Source organism: Hyposmocoma kahamanoa, unplaced genomic scaffold (genome assembly GCF_003589595.1).
Source record: "Hyposmocoma kahamanoa isolate Upper Pololo Valley unplaced genomic scaffold, ASM358959v1 63, whole genome shotgun sequence".
Taxonomy (NCBI): domain Eukaryota; kingdom Metazoa; phylum Arthropoda; class Insecta; order Lepidoptera; family Cosmopterigidae; genus Hyposmocoma; species Hyposmocoma kahamanoa.
Window position 1 is genome coordinate 14,068,889 of NW_020653851.1, and position 19,072 is coordinate 14,087,960.

General features: G+C 34.3%; 1 protein-coding gene across 7 annotated transcripts in view; it reads right to left on the reverse strand.

Annotated features, from left to right (window-relative positions):
- Positions 1-19,072, reverse strand: part of LOC113230074 (low-density lipoprotein receptor-like) — a 242,864-nt gene that overhangs the window by 48,296 nt on the left and 175,496 nt on the right. The window contains exons 1-2 of one of the 7 annotated variants that reach the window (XM_026463810.1): positions 17,766-17,888; positions 623-818 (exon numbers count right to left, since the gene is read on the reverse strand). The exons of the other annotated variants lie outside the window; for them this stretch is intronic. Of the exons in view, the coding sequence (XP_026319595.1) occupies positions 623-737 (115 nt within the window). The 5' untranslated portion in view covers positions 738-818; positions 17,766-17,888. Of the gene's footprint in view, positions 1-622; positions 819-17,765; positions 17,889-19,072 lie in introns of those variants that run through there. 7 annotated transcript variants of the gene reach the window in all.

Consider the following 19,072-nt stretch of genomic DNA (forward strand, 5'->3'; position numbering starts at 1 on the left):
ATGCAAACAAATTCGCTCCTGGCAGCTTTGTCATATACTAACCTAACCTAAACCCACAGGAGGAGATCGAACCAACTACGAAATGTAAACAAATTCGGTTCATTCACCGTTGCACCTAAACACCACGGAATTATATTAATTTTTTTTTTTTCACACATACACATTCAACATTATACTTCAGTGAGTGTTATATCTGAAGTGTTTATGTAAAATGAACATTATGCCATCGGTATATTAGATTGAAAATTGTTATATCAATCGTCTATTATACCCAGTGATCTTTATTATATCATGCAAGAATAGGTCAAATGTCTCTATACCATAAATTAATAATATCTGTTGAGCGTTATATCGACTAAAAATATGTCATTTGTTGTTATATATTACGAATCGCACCCAACGTTCGGTAAACCACGCAGGCAGCTCTGAGTGGCACGGCAACTGCTATGGACAGACGTGTCGCTTACCACCGGCACTCGACTTGTTTGTCCCGTCACTAGGTATCATAATAAATGGCGGTAGAAAAATGTAAGGCGGCAGAACTTCACTGGACGAACTCTTTTAACAAGGAGCTCTACTGCTACTACCCCCTGATTGTCGTATTAAAATTATTTCAATTTACCTGCATTTTTGTAGTCATAGGTCCTTGTGTACGTATCGTAATCATCATCGTAAATTGAAGCTTCCGAGTTCACCAGCAGCACGCACGTTGTTAGCCATATAATCCACAGCGCCATGTTCGACACACTTTAACTCTTTTATGGTATTCACTGAATAAGAATTGTCTCCACACACTTTCTACTTCAGCGCTATTTCAACTACACGAGCATCATAAAGAATAGTATTAAATTGGAAAAAAAATCCAAAAAGTACAATGATTTTTACGGTCCTTTGTGATTACTCAGAATACTTTTATAAAGAGGAATAAAAACATGCACCAACTGTATTATAAGAGCTCATTTAAAACAAATCCAGGATGAAAAAAGGAAAAATCTATTCGTAAGTTAAAATTCATTGTTGCTTCGGGAAAAATACAATGCTCATTTGGAACAAAAAAAAAAGATAAAGAACTCACACGATTTTACAGAAACGCCTTTTAGGATTTAACAGTTAAACGTAATCTGATACGAGGAACGAAATAAATTAAACGATAGCAATTAATGAATCCTGTAAACAAATAATGAGCCAACTATATTACGAGTAAAGTTAAATTATGAATCTACTGGGAGCTGCCCGAATTAAAAGCAGGTAACCACGGGATAATCCTTCCAACCCTTTGTCTCTCGCGAAGGTCGGTTTCCAAAGTTTTATGGGCATAAAATATTAGTCAGATTAGATTCCCGGTCCACATTCGAGATGCGAAGAGCCTCAGCGGTCTTCTAACTAGCAATTACACTGTGGGACCGGTCTGGTTGTAAATAAGAATAAAACTGAACAAATTTGCTAAAGCGCAGGTTCCCACATCGTTTGTCTAATCATCATCATCATCCCCATCCACACGTTCCACTCCTGGGCACGGGATGCTTCTGAGGCGGGGATTTAGACCATAAGACCAATGCGAGTTTGGGAGTTCACATGTTTTCCGAGGGTTGTGAACCTTCTTCGATGTGTAGGTTTCACCATGATTTTTTCCGTCACCGCAAAGCTCATGGTAAATTTCAATGAAGTCTGTGTAGTAATGTAACAATATTTCATTTTTATGGAATACCATGATATTCATCTATTTTTTGTTTGTGAAAATACTTTACTAGTTTGTTATTATTATTTACACAAAGACCTAACGAGCGCCAAGAAAAAATCCTTCAATCCGACTGGATTCGAACCGGTGTCTGTTGCCTCTTTGTGTTCCTAGTCTAATCGGACATTTTTCTTGAAGCTTATTCAATCTTTTTTTTTATAACGCGCGCACACACTCATAGCCCCGCACTAGGGAAACCCTGTATCGCGGGTGCCATGTACACACACATAGACAACCACAAATTACACCCAAACTCACAAGATAAATAAACGTAGGTCACACAAATATTTCTCCCTGCCCGGGAATCGAACCCGAGACCTCTGCGTGGCAGTCCGGCATGGTAACCGTTCGACCACAGAGGCAGTTAAATTTTTCGTAATTCGGACCAATAATCATAACAAATATAACAACTTACTCATATAATATTGAAATTATCTTTAAAATTTCGAATTTAATAAATAATTTTATAAATGGTACTGATATATAATTATAAAAATAATATAATAGGCTTTAAGTTGCCATTAGGCAATTTGGTTCTTTTATGTACATAGGAATACAAATTCGTCCTTCATTATTTGCGCAGGCAAACATGAAGGACAAATATGGTTGGCAAATGGGATTCATGTGATTTGAATCTTTTTTATTCGATGAATCGGATCCGTCTTAATGGGGTACCATAGACCAAATGACGGCAATTTCTGATCGTATAATGAGGGTTTTGCTGACAGGTCAACGGTTTTATTAAATTATCGTACTTTGAGTACTTTTTCCTTAAAAGAATTAATCTCTATAATAACAGGTAGATACTATGCAAAATTAAAATACAACTAACATAACTAAGTCAAAGTCATTTCCAGTTCTTAGGTTTTCGTGAATGTTACAAACAGGAAATGAAACTATTTTTCCGGATTTACGCGATTTAAATCCGGAAGAATAGTTTCATTTCATAAGTCATTTTCAATCATTTTTAACCATCTTTTTTTGTGTGTATGTTACACGATTACTCCGACATTTGTGAACCGATTTCAATGATTCTTTTTTCGTTAAAAGGGGTTATTTCAGTAGAAATTCCATTTAAATTTGAAGAAAATATTCCACATCTATGGGTGGCAAAGGTGAAGTCCATTCCGGTTTAATGGACTTCACCCACTTTCCGTTAATCGATTTCATTAAACCTTTTGCAAATAGATGTAATTCCACAAACTCAAATAAGCCAAAATATTTGGCCTTCTTAAAATTTTATATTTTTTTATAACATCACATGAACTAAAAGGAAATTGGACGTAGTTAAGCAAAAAGGATCCAATCCACAAAATTATCAAAAATTTAGTTATATGTACCAAATGGTTCCTAAAATCTAACCTGTTAGATCAGCACAAAAAATCCAACCTATAAACATAAATAAATATCTCTGGATAACTCCAGAGATATTTATTCAGAGATATCATGTAACCATAATATTATAAGTTTTGAAAATAAAACAAGACTGAGAAATACTTTTAAACTGCGAACTGCCATATCTCGAAAATGACTGACTACAAATTTCTTAGTCGAGTTATAAAAATAAAATAAACCTTCCAAAATTTAATTCAAAATTGAACTACAATGGAGACTGTACAATATAGAAACTGGTCCACAGAGGATTTGTAGCAATGTTTCTCGCGTGTTACTTAACATAATGTTCTTTATATTAACCCTAATTAAAATACCAACTTGCAGAATCATTATCATAAAGGCACGAGTGTCTACGGGTAGACCAGTTACAAAAATTAATTCCTTGTATAATGTGGGTCGGTTTGGTTGGAAAACCAACACGTTAATTATAATTTCCATCTACCAAGTCCAGGCTCGGATAATTAGTTTAATTTACATAGGGTTTTATAGTTGGCAGATAACAAATATTAATTTGATCTTGGAGTAAGCACCAACAATTACCTGCTTGAATTTTCATCTATAATTAAATTTGAGTCGAGTATATTGACTGTTAATGATAAAGCTCTAGGTTTACGGTACTAACTAGAGAGCGTATTCTATAATGACTTTTGAGAATTAGTAGGCCACAGAGAGCATTCAAACTAAGAAATCATTTGCATAGTACCAAGTTACAAGTCCCGCGGAGATTGTTTCCGAAAAATTTATGAGTCTATCGACTCTTCCAATGTCTCTCAATTCAAAACTTATTGATATATGACCATTTTAAAAAGCACATAATGAAAATTTTAAAATAATCAAATGCCATAAATATATTTTTAGCAGTTGATTATTTTAAAACTATAGGACAATATTGTAATATGAATACGATATATCTTTTTTGACGTGTTGGTTCATAAAGGAAAAGTATCGGAAAATGCATGCAATCTAACATAGCAATAATAAATTAGAGATTTTAAAACGGGTAGTAGCCCAATGGCAGGACAGCTTCTTTTTCTCAACCAAAAGGTAGGTCGACGCACTATGGGGAGATGAAGGCATTTTCTTTCAAATCTATAACATCCATGTTTTAGAGATATATCCATTTACATAAAAAAAAACTACACAAAAACAATTTAAAAAAAAATTAACAATATATGAATAAAAAGTAATTATTTATATAAACTTACTCCTGTTTTTAAAAAAAAAACTACGCTTACTTACAAATAATAAAATGAAACATCGTAAAGTTATCGAGTTCTTAGGTTTTCGTGATTGTTACACATAGGAAATGAAACTATTTTTCAGGATTTAAATCGCGTATATTTGTTTTTTCAACAAATTTACGCGATTTAAATCCGGAAAAATAGTTTCATTTCCCATCGTAAAGTTATTTTAATTAAATAATTCACATTTGTAACTAAAATAAGTAATAGTTTTTTTGGGCAATGTTTTTCCAACAAAACGGAAAAAGGCTTTTATCATACCTTTTCCTACAACTCCATATCCTACATCTTTCTAACAATAATTTAATTAATTGAAAACTTTCAAGTACTTTAAAATTCACTCAGAAGCTCCAGGGCTTCGTCTAGAAGTTCCATATATTTCTTATTATAAAGTTTTCTCCCTAACTTGTTATTTTAGGGTCCTGTGTACAAAAATGTACGTAAAGCGTCTTCATTAGTGGCTATTCTAGAGCATTTTATAGCATGATGAAGTCTGTTACTTTTATAATCTTTATTCCTTGACCCCTGGGCATATTCCAAAAGTAGTTCAAAACTTATGAGTACAAAATTAAGTATTTTCAAGTAATTCCTTGGATTTTGGGATAAAGATTTTATGATAAAAATATTTTTGTTCTCAACAGTCTTCGAAGGTTTTGAGAAGGTTGTCATCACTCCTCTGTCACGTAACCATACCTCCCGCTTTAAGCGGGACAGTTCCGATTTTAAGCTTCGTGGCCCGCTGAATGTCACGCTTTGACAAAACAGTACACACGTGACATTCTTTTTTTTTAAATTGGCGCGAAAGCAAAAAAAATATAAAACCAGCCCACCAGACTACACAAGATTAGCTTTTTTATTTTTTGATCATTAAACATTTTTTTTTATTGTTTTTAAATCACGAAATATTCCCCATAGACCGCGCCACTTCAAATCCGTTTGATGGCATGTGCTTGTGACTTTTTTTTCTAAGCTGCGTACATTTATTAATGTTACGTACCTTTCGCTAATGGTAAAGGATTATTGTGATGAAACCTGCATGTCACTATCTTCAGTATCTTGTGAAACGTCTGAAGCTCCCGACGTATAAAGGGGTTGTTGATGAGGGTTCTAAAGCTTTATCCAAAAAACAAAAGTTTTAGCTGTTGTTGTATTGAATCAGTTATAAATTTTTCTAGATTCTTAGTTCTTGTCGTTACTTGAGAAAAGAAGTTACGAACCTTCTCGTTGAATACTCTTAAATGTAAACCTGAGTATACACGGATACAACTTATTTCATGAAACCAAACTTTGACTGTGTCGCCATCTCTGAGGTCCCGGATTCGATCCCCGAGTGTAAAAAACTAACTTTTGTTTATTGTCTCGGGTCTGGGTGTTCGTGGTACCGTCATTATTTCCGATTTCCACAACACAACTGCTTTAGCACCTTACTTTGGGATCAAAACAGCGTATGTTTAGATGTTGTCTAATATTTATTTATTAAACTTAAGCTCCAAATTACAGTTTTCTATTAAAACTACTTATTGTAAATAATGTCTGTTAATATTAATTTTGCAAATACGTTTTAATTTAAAACAAAATGAAAATGTAACTAGCTCTCTTAATTCTTATGGCAATATTGATGATGATTTATGATTACAGTGTAGTATTTTTTTTCCACCTGTTTGTTTCCCACTTAATAAAATTCCAAACATTAAGTAATGATCGCCTGCTAGTGACTGAAAGGGGATCTGGTTTGGGATACGTTCCCTTTAAGTTTCGATAGATAGGGGTGAGTTCAATATTAATTACTGCGAACTTGAGGGAGCCGTCAATTACAGTGCCCTATTATTCTACTCGGACTTGTCCTGTATTTGAAAGCAAGTTGGTACGAGACAGATTGTCTCATTAATCGAGTTCCGTTTATCGATCACGACGATTAATAATTCTGGTAGAGCGCCTGGTTAATTATCCTTGGCAGTCCTCCGTCTTAAATATAAGTGATTGTGGAAATTAATAAAAAGAAAGAAACGACTCTACGTTATTGGACGAAGAAAGATATTGGTTTTTGACGTTGCTCTTTTCCCTGTTAATACCTACAAATATGTACACAACCGAGACGTTTGAACAGATGAAACAGAAATAAGGAGACAGTGAAATATATTCCAATCAACCTTTAAATTTTCTTTTACGGCATCATTAAACCGACTGCGTATGTTAAACGAGGCGTGAGTCGTAATTTTCCTCAAAACCGCAAGGAACGCGATTGCGAGACCGACAGGCATATAATTAACAACCTCTGTCAAATTCACACCCATCGCTCTCCTAAGGCCACGCCTTCTTTACTGTAGAATCCCCTTCAATGGTAACGAAGGCCAGCATTTCAGGGATACAAACGATATCTGGAGAAATATGAAGATCCACGTGCTTGCTTAATGGGAGATCGCCAGCCGTGAAATTCACATCAAATCTAATTAACACTGAGCGAATCGAAAGTTTAAATGGAATCGAGAAACAACATTAATCATGGTACGGGCACAAGGGAAACTCCAATAATTGAGATAAAGCCCCTGAAGGCGAAAATAACAATAATTATTTATCGATTCTCATATATTTGCCAGCGAATATTGTCGACTGAGTTTTTCTCGGTTACGTGCTCGTTTATTATGGGATAACTTATTGTTATTTCTGTTATACCTATTTACTTTTAGTAACTCATACGGGTCAGTTTCCTAACAAAAACATTGTAATTGAAATAAACAAGATGTTGTTTAAGGTTTCCTTGTAGCGTGTTTTGAGTCTATCGATAACAATCAATGATTGCAGCAACAGTTATAATGATTGCTGCAACCGTTTTAAATAATTAATTTAATCATGTTGTACCTAATTCTATTAAGAATCCTGATAGTAGCTTATCAAGATTCTTTTTCAGATTTGATTGATCACTTTTGCTGAAATTACAGGCACATGGGACTTGTTAACTAATACCTCAGAGTAACGGAAGCAGTGGTAGTGCCTCTCAGACTTTTGGGATTTAATGCTCTGAGTGGTACTGGAACTGCTTTGGACCTGGAATACTTATCACCAGGCGAACGACTTATTCGTACCGTTCGACTTGGTAACAAACAAAAATATCTAAACTCAACAACATTCGAGAAAATTCTAAAAATACACACAAAGTTTTCAAAGTCAACCTCTGATCTTTTCGTGTTTATTACGTCATCAAATACGTAAACAAAATATTTTGGATTCGATTACAAAATAGCTATATTCAACAAAAGCGGATCAACGGTCATTGCTCTATTTTCGATTGAATTACAAACAAATTATTTAAATATCGAGTTCACGCATTTATACATAATAATTAAATTGGTGATATGAATTAAAAAGGTGCTTTATTTTCTCTTTAAAAGCAGTGCCTGCAGGTACCGTGCTTTGGTAAAAAAATTTCAGGACGGTGTTGATTTTTCCGATAATTTGTAGGTTCACTTTTGTGGAAATAAAATAGCCCAGAGGCAGATTGCCTTTCGTTTTCCGAGATTAATTTATAACGTATTCGTGCCATTGTATACGTGGCTTTTTTGTTGTTGTTTAAAATGCCATTTCATTATATTCCTACAACAAAGAATTATTTCATCATAATAAGAGCAATACACAAAACATTTAGATCTCCATTCCACTGCACAACTAACAAATACAAGCTTGTTTATGTGACCTTTTTTCAATCTATTTGTTTGTTTATTTTGTGGATACGGTTTGACAGGGATTAACACATTTTCTATCGAAGAGTTACCTTTTCTTTGTATTTTTTTTACGTGGGATGCCAAAGTGAAGATAAAGGTTCATAGTAATCACGACAAGACGAAATTGCTACATTTATATTGCATCATTTATAAGTTCACTCTATACAATGCATAGAACAACACAAATTACGTACGTATTTATAAATGTATAACACTACATATGATTAACATACCGACTACAAATTATAAAAAGACTAAAAGAGCAAATTTAGTTGAAGTTTTTATTGTTTAGTTTTTATTACTAACCTTTCCCAACAATCGTTATTGTAAGCATACGTATGTTATCATTGAAATATGTATTATTACTATTATATATTATTGTATTTTATACGGAAAAGTATGCATTTTCCCTTTTCCCTTATGAAATTTTATGAACATTTATATTTACTATTTGTCCAAAACAATGTGTTTTGTCTATGTAATACAAATACTTTTTCATATAACAATACATGCATATACACACTGTTTAGAAGAGTTCTGAGCTGGTTACCATAAATAAAAAGTACCGTTTTTAACTAATTGGTCTCCACAAAGGAAACAAATTTCTGTAAATGCCAAGGAAAAACGTATTTCTTTTAAGGCGTTCAAAAAGAGAAATGCTCGAATAACGCTGCGTCACTAAGTGGAGTGCGTAAATTAGTTTCGTTTTCAAGTCCAAGGGCCAAGAGATCGCAGACGAATGAAGAAAGTTGCAAAACCACCGCAACATCGATCGCTATTTCCACAGAAGCACTTCTCTGGTTCATAATATCTACGTACTTGTATGATGGATCTGTACAGTCAAGCGCATAACTCAATTTTAAATTCGGAATTTCTCGTTCCGCGGAACGCGGTAATTTAAATAAGAAATTGGGAAGAAACTTGGGCAAGCATCATCAAATTTCGCAAGAATCTTAAAGTTCACCACTTCGCAAATAGTTCAACTCTTAAAGTAATCGCTTAAACAATTAAGCAATTATTTAATTAATCTTGTCACTGAAGACGTTTACTCTAAATTGTACATTTATTATCATGGTATTTGGAGATCATTGATTATTTGTTAAAAATGTAAACAATAGCGTTTACTAAAATTTCAGATATTCATGTTGTCACTATTACAAACTATTACAAAAGATATAGATCGCGACCCTGATAATAAGTAACCTTATTCCTTCTACTTTGTATTGTTTATATTTCACAATAATGTAAAAGAAAGAATAAGTGAAAGTCTTAAAAAGTTTCAGTGTTGGAAAATGTAAATTTGTGAGCTTAATTATTTCCATTTTTACTTGATCCAGAGTTAGTTTAGTTGGTTAATCCAACATCTCTGTGTGCGAGCGTACATAAGTCATCTCAGATAGAAACTTGCCGGGGCGGGTCCGGATCGAAAGCGCGGTTTTATAGTTTTTATAGCGCGTGTGTGGCCACATAGCACAGATGAGTACATATAAGGGCTACATGTATGTTGAAGGTATTTAATGAAGATACTTTTTACGCTGTTTTAGAAATCAGGTAAGCAAATATATTTCATTTAATTACTCACTTGTATAACTTATAAATAAATTATGCTTTATTTTGTCTGTTAATATTATAATTGAGCATATTAAGTAAATCTATACTAAAGTGGATACTTTTCTTTTTAAAAGTTTTAAATCAAGTAACAAAAATGACCTGGCTCATATTGGAGCAGGGTGACTACGTCTTAAGTTATGGGGAGTCACCGAATTGTTGACTGTTGAGTGATTATGTTATGTTATTTGTTACGTTTACCAATGTCTTTATTATTCCATAACTTTTAATAATTCATCAAATTTTACTTCCGTACAAAAATAAAATTATTTAAATAGCTCTAAACAGTGATAAAACTCTGTGATGCAGAACGCAGGAGTGGGGTGGTTTTTTTTTTTTTATAATATCAAGTGACGGGACGAACAAGTCATGCACCTGATGGTAAGCTACACGCCTGTCCATTTATGTAACGTTAAATCGCAAAGATCTAAGGGGCCCTGCCACTGCTGAGTCATAAGTTACAAGTCCCATGTGCCTGTAATTTTACCAGCACTCGTACCCTTCAAAACCGGAACGCAGTAAAGCTCAAATTACTGCTTGGCGGCAGACATAGGCGCGATAGCAGTACTTCCCTGGATAAAATCTTTCACAAGGAGCTCTATTACAATAAAAAATGAAAAGTTTATTTTTGGTAAATTGCATTATGTTTTGTAAAAGTAATGGAACAAAAGTTATTGTTTAGGACGTTCCTAAAATAGTTCTGCGAGGTTGTTAGTATTTTACAAATAACTCTGTATATGAATATTAAATTATTCATCGACTTTATAGGCAATACGCGTAGATAATTACGAAAACATGTTTGAATAGCTCATATGGCTCAGACCTTTTTTTGACGAGGGGAATTCTTTGTAGATACCTCTGAGCCCAGGGAGACTCAGTTATAATAAATACAGTTAAGAACACGAGTAATGTAATTTACAATATCTACAAAATATTGTAATTTTGAAATATGAAGCCGTTTCCCCTTTTAAATAAACTGCCGAACGCAAATTAATTTCGTCGACAAAATAATTCCTGCAATATCCGTCTATGTACAGTCGCCTACATTAATATGCGTCTATGTAGCGAAATGACAGTCAAATAATCTCAGTAATCGTTTGTTAAGTTGATATACTTTACCCATTGAACGTTTGCGTTTAATAAGATAATATTTGTGTGACATATTTTATATCTCATATATATAATTACAGAGGAATGTGTGAATGAATAAAAATGCTTTTATTATCTTTCACAAAAGAAATTTGTACATATGGCCCTCACATGTAACTGAAGATGGTTTCGTTTGTGAAAGTTTGGTGTCCATATTAGGATTAACATGCATTACAGAGCACCAGGCTCTTATCCTTCCACCTCTTAGTAAAAATAAGAAAGATAGGCATAAGACAAAAATATATGTGTACTTAAATAATTACAAAGTAATTCAAATATATTAGAAGAATAAATAAAGAAGAATTATGTTGTAAGTGAATGTATGTGTGGGTTTGTGTTTATATATACAACATATATTTGACACATATAATTTATACATATTTGGTGTATATTTGTGTGTTTATGTGAGGGTAAAAAAATGAAAGTAAATTAATTTGCTACTCGGCGGAAATAGCTACGTTTGTGTTGAATATTTTTTCACGTAGTTAATTTTTTAGTGGTGGTGTCTGCGACTGTAGTTGCACTTATGTTATATATTTTATGCGAAGGGAGGGTGGGAAAATGAAGTACATGAAAAAAAAATATTCAACGCAAGCGTAGCAGTTTTGCATGATTTAACCTCCATCGGGTTGGAGGAGTAGAATATTAATTATTAGAATAAGATCAACATCCACAATTAACTTCCGCAAAATAACATCTGAATCTATTAATTACGTACGTGAGAGTGAATGTATAGTACAATTTACGTCGCTCTTATTACAAAAGCACCTATTTGGTTTTTTGAATAATTTGACTCGTCGACTATACAACTAAAAATGTAATACGTATCAAAAGATCCTTTTAATTACTCGTTCACTATCAACAGGCATGGGTTTGTACAGTCGGTGCCCTCACTTAGCTATCCACTGTTTATAAGTGCCATACAAATAGTGGATACTTAACTGAGGGCAACGACTGTACATGCAATCGGAACGCACAAACTATTACAACTATGTCATAACAAATGAAGTTCAAGATTTGTTCCCTGAAAACTTGAGGTACAATAGAGATATTACACAACTAGTAAACACCAAGTATCTATATAATACTTCCATAGTTATCGGCAAGAAACTGTCAAATCCCATGCCCACAATTTGATCCGGCACGAAAGCGACTTGTAAGTCCCAGAGGGTAAATAATTTCATTTACCAACTAAATGTAGACTTGCTAATATTACCGGTGTAAGTACATTCAGCCACTGGTTTAGATATATCTAATAGTGTATAAATGTTATACCACTTGCGTCATATAACAGCACTGTAGATATTTTAATATAAGTCTTTACTACAAATTTGAACCGTATGTGAACAAGGTAAGGTAAAATTTTCAACAAAGAATTTGGACAGTTACTTTTGATGTTCCGTAGGAAATACAATATTATAAAGAATGTTTTATCATAATTGAAAAAAATATATAAAGTTATTAAAATAATATTATTACAAACAACACTATGGTCTTATGAATGTTTAATAAGGCTCTTAATATCAGACGCAGTGTATAAAAAGGGCAATAAAACATTTAACATTCAATTAATTATTCATTAAATCATTATTAATTCATTGACCTTTAGGGCTAGCACGACAGGGCGCGACTTGCGCGAGAGCGACAAAGAGTGCGAGAACTCTATGCGAGAATAGCAATATCTCGCGCTTCATGTCGCTTTTGCGCAAGTCGCGTCCTGTCGTGCTAGCCCTACTGATCGTGAAACAACAAATGTATTACTTATTGGGAGTTTTGTGGATTGGAAAATTGTTAAGTGCCTCTATAACAATAATGATAGTTAAACTAAAGGTATATATATATATATATAGTCCCACTGCTGTGCCTCCCATGTGGGCTTAATGCAGATTGAGAACTCACACACATCATTAAATTGTTTTGCAGAAGTGTGCAGGTTTCCTCGCGGTGTTTTCCTTCACCGACAAGCTTCATATATTAAAAATTAATAAATTAATTCCGAAAAATTCCGGGATACAAGCCCGGATCCGAACCCACGACTCTTCGACTTGAGAGGTAGTATCGAACCATTAGCCTACCATGGCTTCACACATATAACAATAAGAATAACTAAGCAATATGTTCCAAGCAATTTTGCAATTCCCTTCAAACACAAAGGGCTTGATAACGAGATGCACGCATTGATAGCGTACTCCTATATACATATACGTACTACATGCATACAGAGTCATTACAATATGAAATACTCAATATACATATGTATCACCCAATCAAACGCAGACGTGGCTGCCAGGTATCATCAAATAACACTCTGGGGAGTTGTTAAGGGAGAAATATTAGAATGTACGGTTCGAAGGTCAACACCCTATTATGCGATCATCAAACACACCGACTGACTTGAATCACCCTTGGGGGAGATATTAGAAAATGTTTAACTCCTGCAGTACTTCCAGACTTATTGAACATTTTTCATCGTTTTTAACCACTGATCATTGTAATTCCGTTGAGACTCTACTGAGATTATATAGCAATTATGACAATGATTGTTATTCTACTAAAACCTAGGCCAATGCTAGTTGAGTCTCAATGGAGTGATAATGGAATGGCAATGACGGCATTCATTCATCAAGAATAAGAATAAGAATATGTTTATTGGCATCACAAACACACAGAAAAACAAAATACTTTACATATTTTCATTTTTAAGACAAGAACATGATACTTATGCTAAATGAACATTAAGTGTGTGTTAAACATTAACACATCACTAACGATCGATGTTGCCTTACTAAAATTGTATACTCAATTTACTCAATACTGAACTATTATGCATATCTTAAATTTTGATTTCGTTGAATCGGCAATTAGTATTCAAATTAAATGTATTTTTTTCTCACGTAATTAGTAGAACACTGCCGTCTACTAACTAAAACGAGGCTAAGTGAGAAATGGTCAACGTCCGCTTTAAACAGCAAAAGATAGCGCACAAAATTCTTATAATTAGTTAACATGTTCGACTTATCGGAATTTACCCTACCGATGCATAGTTCAAATATAATTAAACATTTTCAATATTCTAAAACTGGGTTATGTTTTTTATGATATTTCAAAAAATAATTTTGTCACTTAGCCCCATTTTAGTTACCGGATGACAGAATGCGTCTACGATGAGCCGTCGACTTGCCATTAAAGATCAGAATACCAAAAAATGCAATGGCAGTTGAATAGCAGTTCGATGGCTATCCACTAACAAGACACTACACTTAACTTTTAGCAGACTACCAAACGTAATTTCTGCCATTGACAATCATCTACCGACACAGACTTGGGGCCCTGAAGGAATCAAGGAACCTCATTACTAGAGCTAGTAAGCGGAGCCGATTCAGAACCGGGGGTCAAGATCAAAGTCTGGGTCAATGCGCTACGGGTCTAAGTTTCAAAAATCACATTGATCAAGCTAGATTGTATCCACCGAAATTGATATAATAAAAAAATCATTGATGATAAAAAAGTCAGTGCATGAGGATTGAGTTAATTGTGTAATTGTTAAGTTAAATCGCATGTTATTATTGATAAAAAGATCGATCAGACGCAGGAAAAATAATAATCTCAGTATAGAATACTAAAAAAAACCGACCTCAAAAGTTCGTGGAATTACATGTATTTGCCAAGTTTTATTGAATCGGTTACCGGAAAGTGCGCGAAACCGGATTCTACCTATGCTCTAGTTTCTTACCCTTTTTTTTTATAAATGTTAATATATAATAAATATGCAGTATTCCATACACGATCGGACTTGTGCTTGGCAGAACTGTCCTGGTGTGAAGTAACGCCTCACCTTGGAAAGGATGCCAAGCTTCCTGGCTGCATTTTTGGCCATAAATTCAATGTATCTGCCGAAGTTCAGATTGGACGGCAGGTACATTTCAAGTAGCTGGAAACGGTCGGCTATCGGTATGGATACATCACGAAAAGTCGGAGTCAGGTGAAAGGGACTTTGTGGAGAATAGACACGCCTGCGTTTTGGTAGCATTAAATTTATTTTTTAATTAAAGCCGGGGACCCCTGCCGCGCGCCTACCCGCTCGTGTTGCGTCGCCCACGTGACACAAATCTCGCAATCGGTATCTTTTTAAACTAAATAAGTTCCATTTTTGTTTCTTGTAAATAATGAATACTACATTGCACACGCGTATCACTGTATATATGTATCAAATGAATTATTTAAGTATTTTATAAATATAAGAGAACACACCATACTACATTACAGAAATATATACGTAACTTATTTTAGTTTATACGCGACACACACCTCCGGTACTCACTCGGTTTTAGGGTCCACTGAAAATCAGCGTCACAGCCTTTTTCAGGCGGTGACATTAGCTGAGTGGATCCTATTAGATACGCCACAGCTGCACACATGACATCTACTTAGTACAACAATAGTGTTGACTAGCTTTGTGGTCATTTAATTACTTATTACTAACATTTTATTTTTAATTCATTTTATTTAGTTTTTTGTTATTCTATTTTCTGTTTGTTTTAGTTTTAATTTAGTTTTGTTTTATTTTTATTTTTTATTTTTTTTATTTCTTACCGTGTTCTATTGTGTTGTGGCGTTATGTAATAAATGGATTCTATTCTATTCTAAATTTGACAATCGGAGACTGCCTTAAGTGTCAAATTCAAACGACTAACCATAGACTCTCAACAAGACTGGATTCTCCACTGACCCTTGCATTGGTCAAGTACCTGTCCACAGCTGTACTGTACCCTTAGGGGTGTAATACTTTCTTCAAATTTAAATGGGACCACTCCCGAGGTACGAAGTTTCCAACAAAAAAGAATCGTCAAAATCGCGTAACATACATACAAAAAAAGGATAAAACATATAGTCGAATTGAAAACCTTCTCCTTTTTTTAAAGTCGGTTAAAAATCCGTCGAACCGACTGGACTCTAGACAGACGTCCTTCTTTCGAAGCACGAAATCCGTAATTACGACCGTTTTCCCACTGTAGATGACCTACGAGACTATTCTTCTCGAAGTCCGTCAACAAAAAGACGGGCACGTTCGGAAATCGCGTTGTCATACATCCTATTATTTCATAAAAGTTTAATGGACATCATAGTATATCAACTAAGCCACGGAACAAACCAACGAAAGTCACGAATTATTCTATGTGTTTGTTGTCGTGTCTTTGTATTTGGTTTTTTTCAACGACTTTTCGGCCGTAGCGCCATCTATGAGAAATCTTAAGTATTTCGTCACCCAGTCAGATACCTTTACAGCTACCAAGCCTGGCTAGAGATGCCGCTATTCATTGTATTTAGATTTTATTGAATTGATATTCATTCCATGTTTATAAAAAATAATTGAATATCAATTCAATAAAATTTAGACATCATAGTAGTACAAACATCATGATAATGTAATTATAACTTTTTATAAAAAAACAGACCTCAAAAGTTTGTGGATTTACATCTTTTTGCCAAATTTTGTTGATATTGGTTAACGAAAAGTGGGTGAAATCCAATAAAAAAGGATCCAGATCCCCTAATTTGCCATTTTCAGAGGTGGAATATTTTCTTCAAATTTGAATGGGATCACTACTAAGGTATATTTCGAACAAAATACAAGAATCATCGAAATCTGTTCACAAATGCCGAAGTAATCGTAACGTACACACAAAAAAAAACCTCCTTTTTTGAAGTCGGTTAAAAAATCAATATCAAAACTTAATTGTTAGTTGAAGTAACCTTTTGTAATGCCATTAATAACAATAAGTATGATTATTTATGGCAATCCAGGTAAAGGTACTTTAGAATAAAGTCACTGTACGAATGGGTTTTCAAGTACGACCTTTAAAAATGTAACTAAAGGGATATTAAGATTTTGACTCAGACTGAAAAAAAATTTCGTAAGTACACGTAAAAGCGAAGGGGATGTACCTAATTTATGGGTCTTCATGACACCCAACACCTATTGCCAGTCATTCTCATAATATCCTGCAGCTCATAAGATCCTAAATCACAATAAATTGCTTCGCTTGAAAAATTACGGAGGCGACATCTGACTGTGATGGGCGAAAATTGATGTATTCGAGAGGTCGATATTTATAAATAGACAAAAGTGGATTAAGACGAGAAGTGACCCGGCTGGATTAATGCGATGAACCGTTTAGATGCCCGAGGGTTCTTGTTTATTGCCTACTACATTTTAATAGTTCTCTTCTGTCCGGCTTGTTCCAGTTTAGGATCTGCTAACGACCATCCCTGATGAGACGGTGATTTAATTACTTACAAAATTTAGAAATAATTACGCGAAGTTTATCATAATATTCGTAATATAACAATACAAGGAAGATAATAGTAAATATTTACAGATTATTGTTAATGAAAATATGTGTCATACAAATTATCATTATTATTTATATCCGACTTTTCTTATATTTTGTTTTATTTTATTTATGAAAGTTATTAATTTTAATTTATATTATTTCTAATATTTAGATAGAGAAACCTAAGCCCAATTTCTATATGATCAACAATAACTAAATATGGCATTAAATAAGCGTATCAAAGACTAAGAAAGCAAAATCAAGGCTATATTCAGAATCTCATAATTATTCGTGTCACGGATTGCGTAGGAGTTTCATTACACAAAGAGTTATTTGCGATCGTGTAAAAATATATATGTTTGACTTGCAGAATCAGAAGTTGAGATAAAATTTCATCGTCTATACATATAGCTATCATTTCGGCAGTTAAGTAAATTAATATTGCGTATCAATTAACAATAATGTATTATAAAATATTGTACATAGACTAAACGTCTATAATAAATTTGTATAAATAATAGGTCAGCAAGAAATACAAAAAAGAACCGTAAAAATCACTCGTTCACTATCCTGCACAAACCTCGATCACAAGAAGAAAGACGGTAACAGTTCCAATGTTAGTATGTAAAAATATGTCACGTAAATAAATTGTTAATAGGTCAGTTCGCGGTAGCGCGGTCGAACGCGCCGAGTGTCGGGACTAGAATGCGGGGGCGCCAAGCCACAACCAGCATCCAGCCCTACACCCCCACCCCTTCCCACGTCTGATAACCTGCTACTTCGGAAGTTGCTAAACTCCGCCATGAATGACAGCGACGTACCAACACCCGACTTGAGAAAGAAAATTCGATTTTTATTAAAAAAGGGTCCGCCCCGCTTCCGACTTGTAAACCATACAAAACTTGCTATAACTACTAACAACATCTCCTCTAATCGACAAGCTACACACGGAACCACAACCCGAGAAATCAATTCTCTCTAATTATGGATTAAATCACGTACGTAACCTATCACCTTTACTACGCGTGATATGGGCGTGTATTGTTTACTAAACAATCGGCTATAGTGTAATTAAAAGTCTTCTCAATACTAACAAAAACGGATTTATTTACATTATGATGTACCTGTTAAGTAGGTATAACTTCATATTTGAAACAAAAAACAATCAGTATCCATTTAACTATTTAAATAATATAATAAGAAGATGAACTACCTAAACAAAAGAAAGAATATGAAAATAATAACAGTCACTTTTCATTATTATTAACTACTATTTCCCTTGTTTATTGCACCACATTAATGTCTTACGGTTATATCCGGAAATATTTCCTATTGCAATAATTGCGATGATGCCTTTTATACGATTATTAAAGTAATTACGATGAAAAGCATAACTTGGTTCTCTTAGTAGTTCGGAAGTGGAGAAAGTTGAAAATTTAGAAGCAGTAGAGCTCCTTGTGAAAGAGTTCGTTCGTCCAGGGAAGCGCTGCCACGTTACGTATTTCTACCACCAAGCTATAATATGAGCATTACCGCATTTCAGTTTCGAAGGGTGCAGGTGATATTACAGACTTTACTACTTACGGTCTTAGGGTGATAGGCGCAGTGGCATCGCCCCTCGGATCTTTGCGATTTAAAACTTTGAGTGGTGCTGCTAATGATAACATTGTCTATAAAGACAGGGGCGGCGTGTCGCTCACCACCAGTGCCCGACGTGCTCATTCCGTCACTTGGTATCATAAAAAAACCTATTTACGAAAAATTACACAGACTCTCGTCTCATAACCACGGATGGAAAACGAAGAAATAAACGTGGTTGTTCACGCTCGTCCTGACCTTGGAGAAATCCAGGTTGTTTCGCTCGGGAATCACCAAACCGACAGAGTT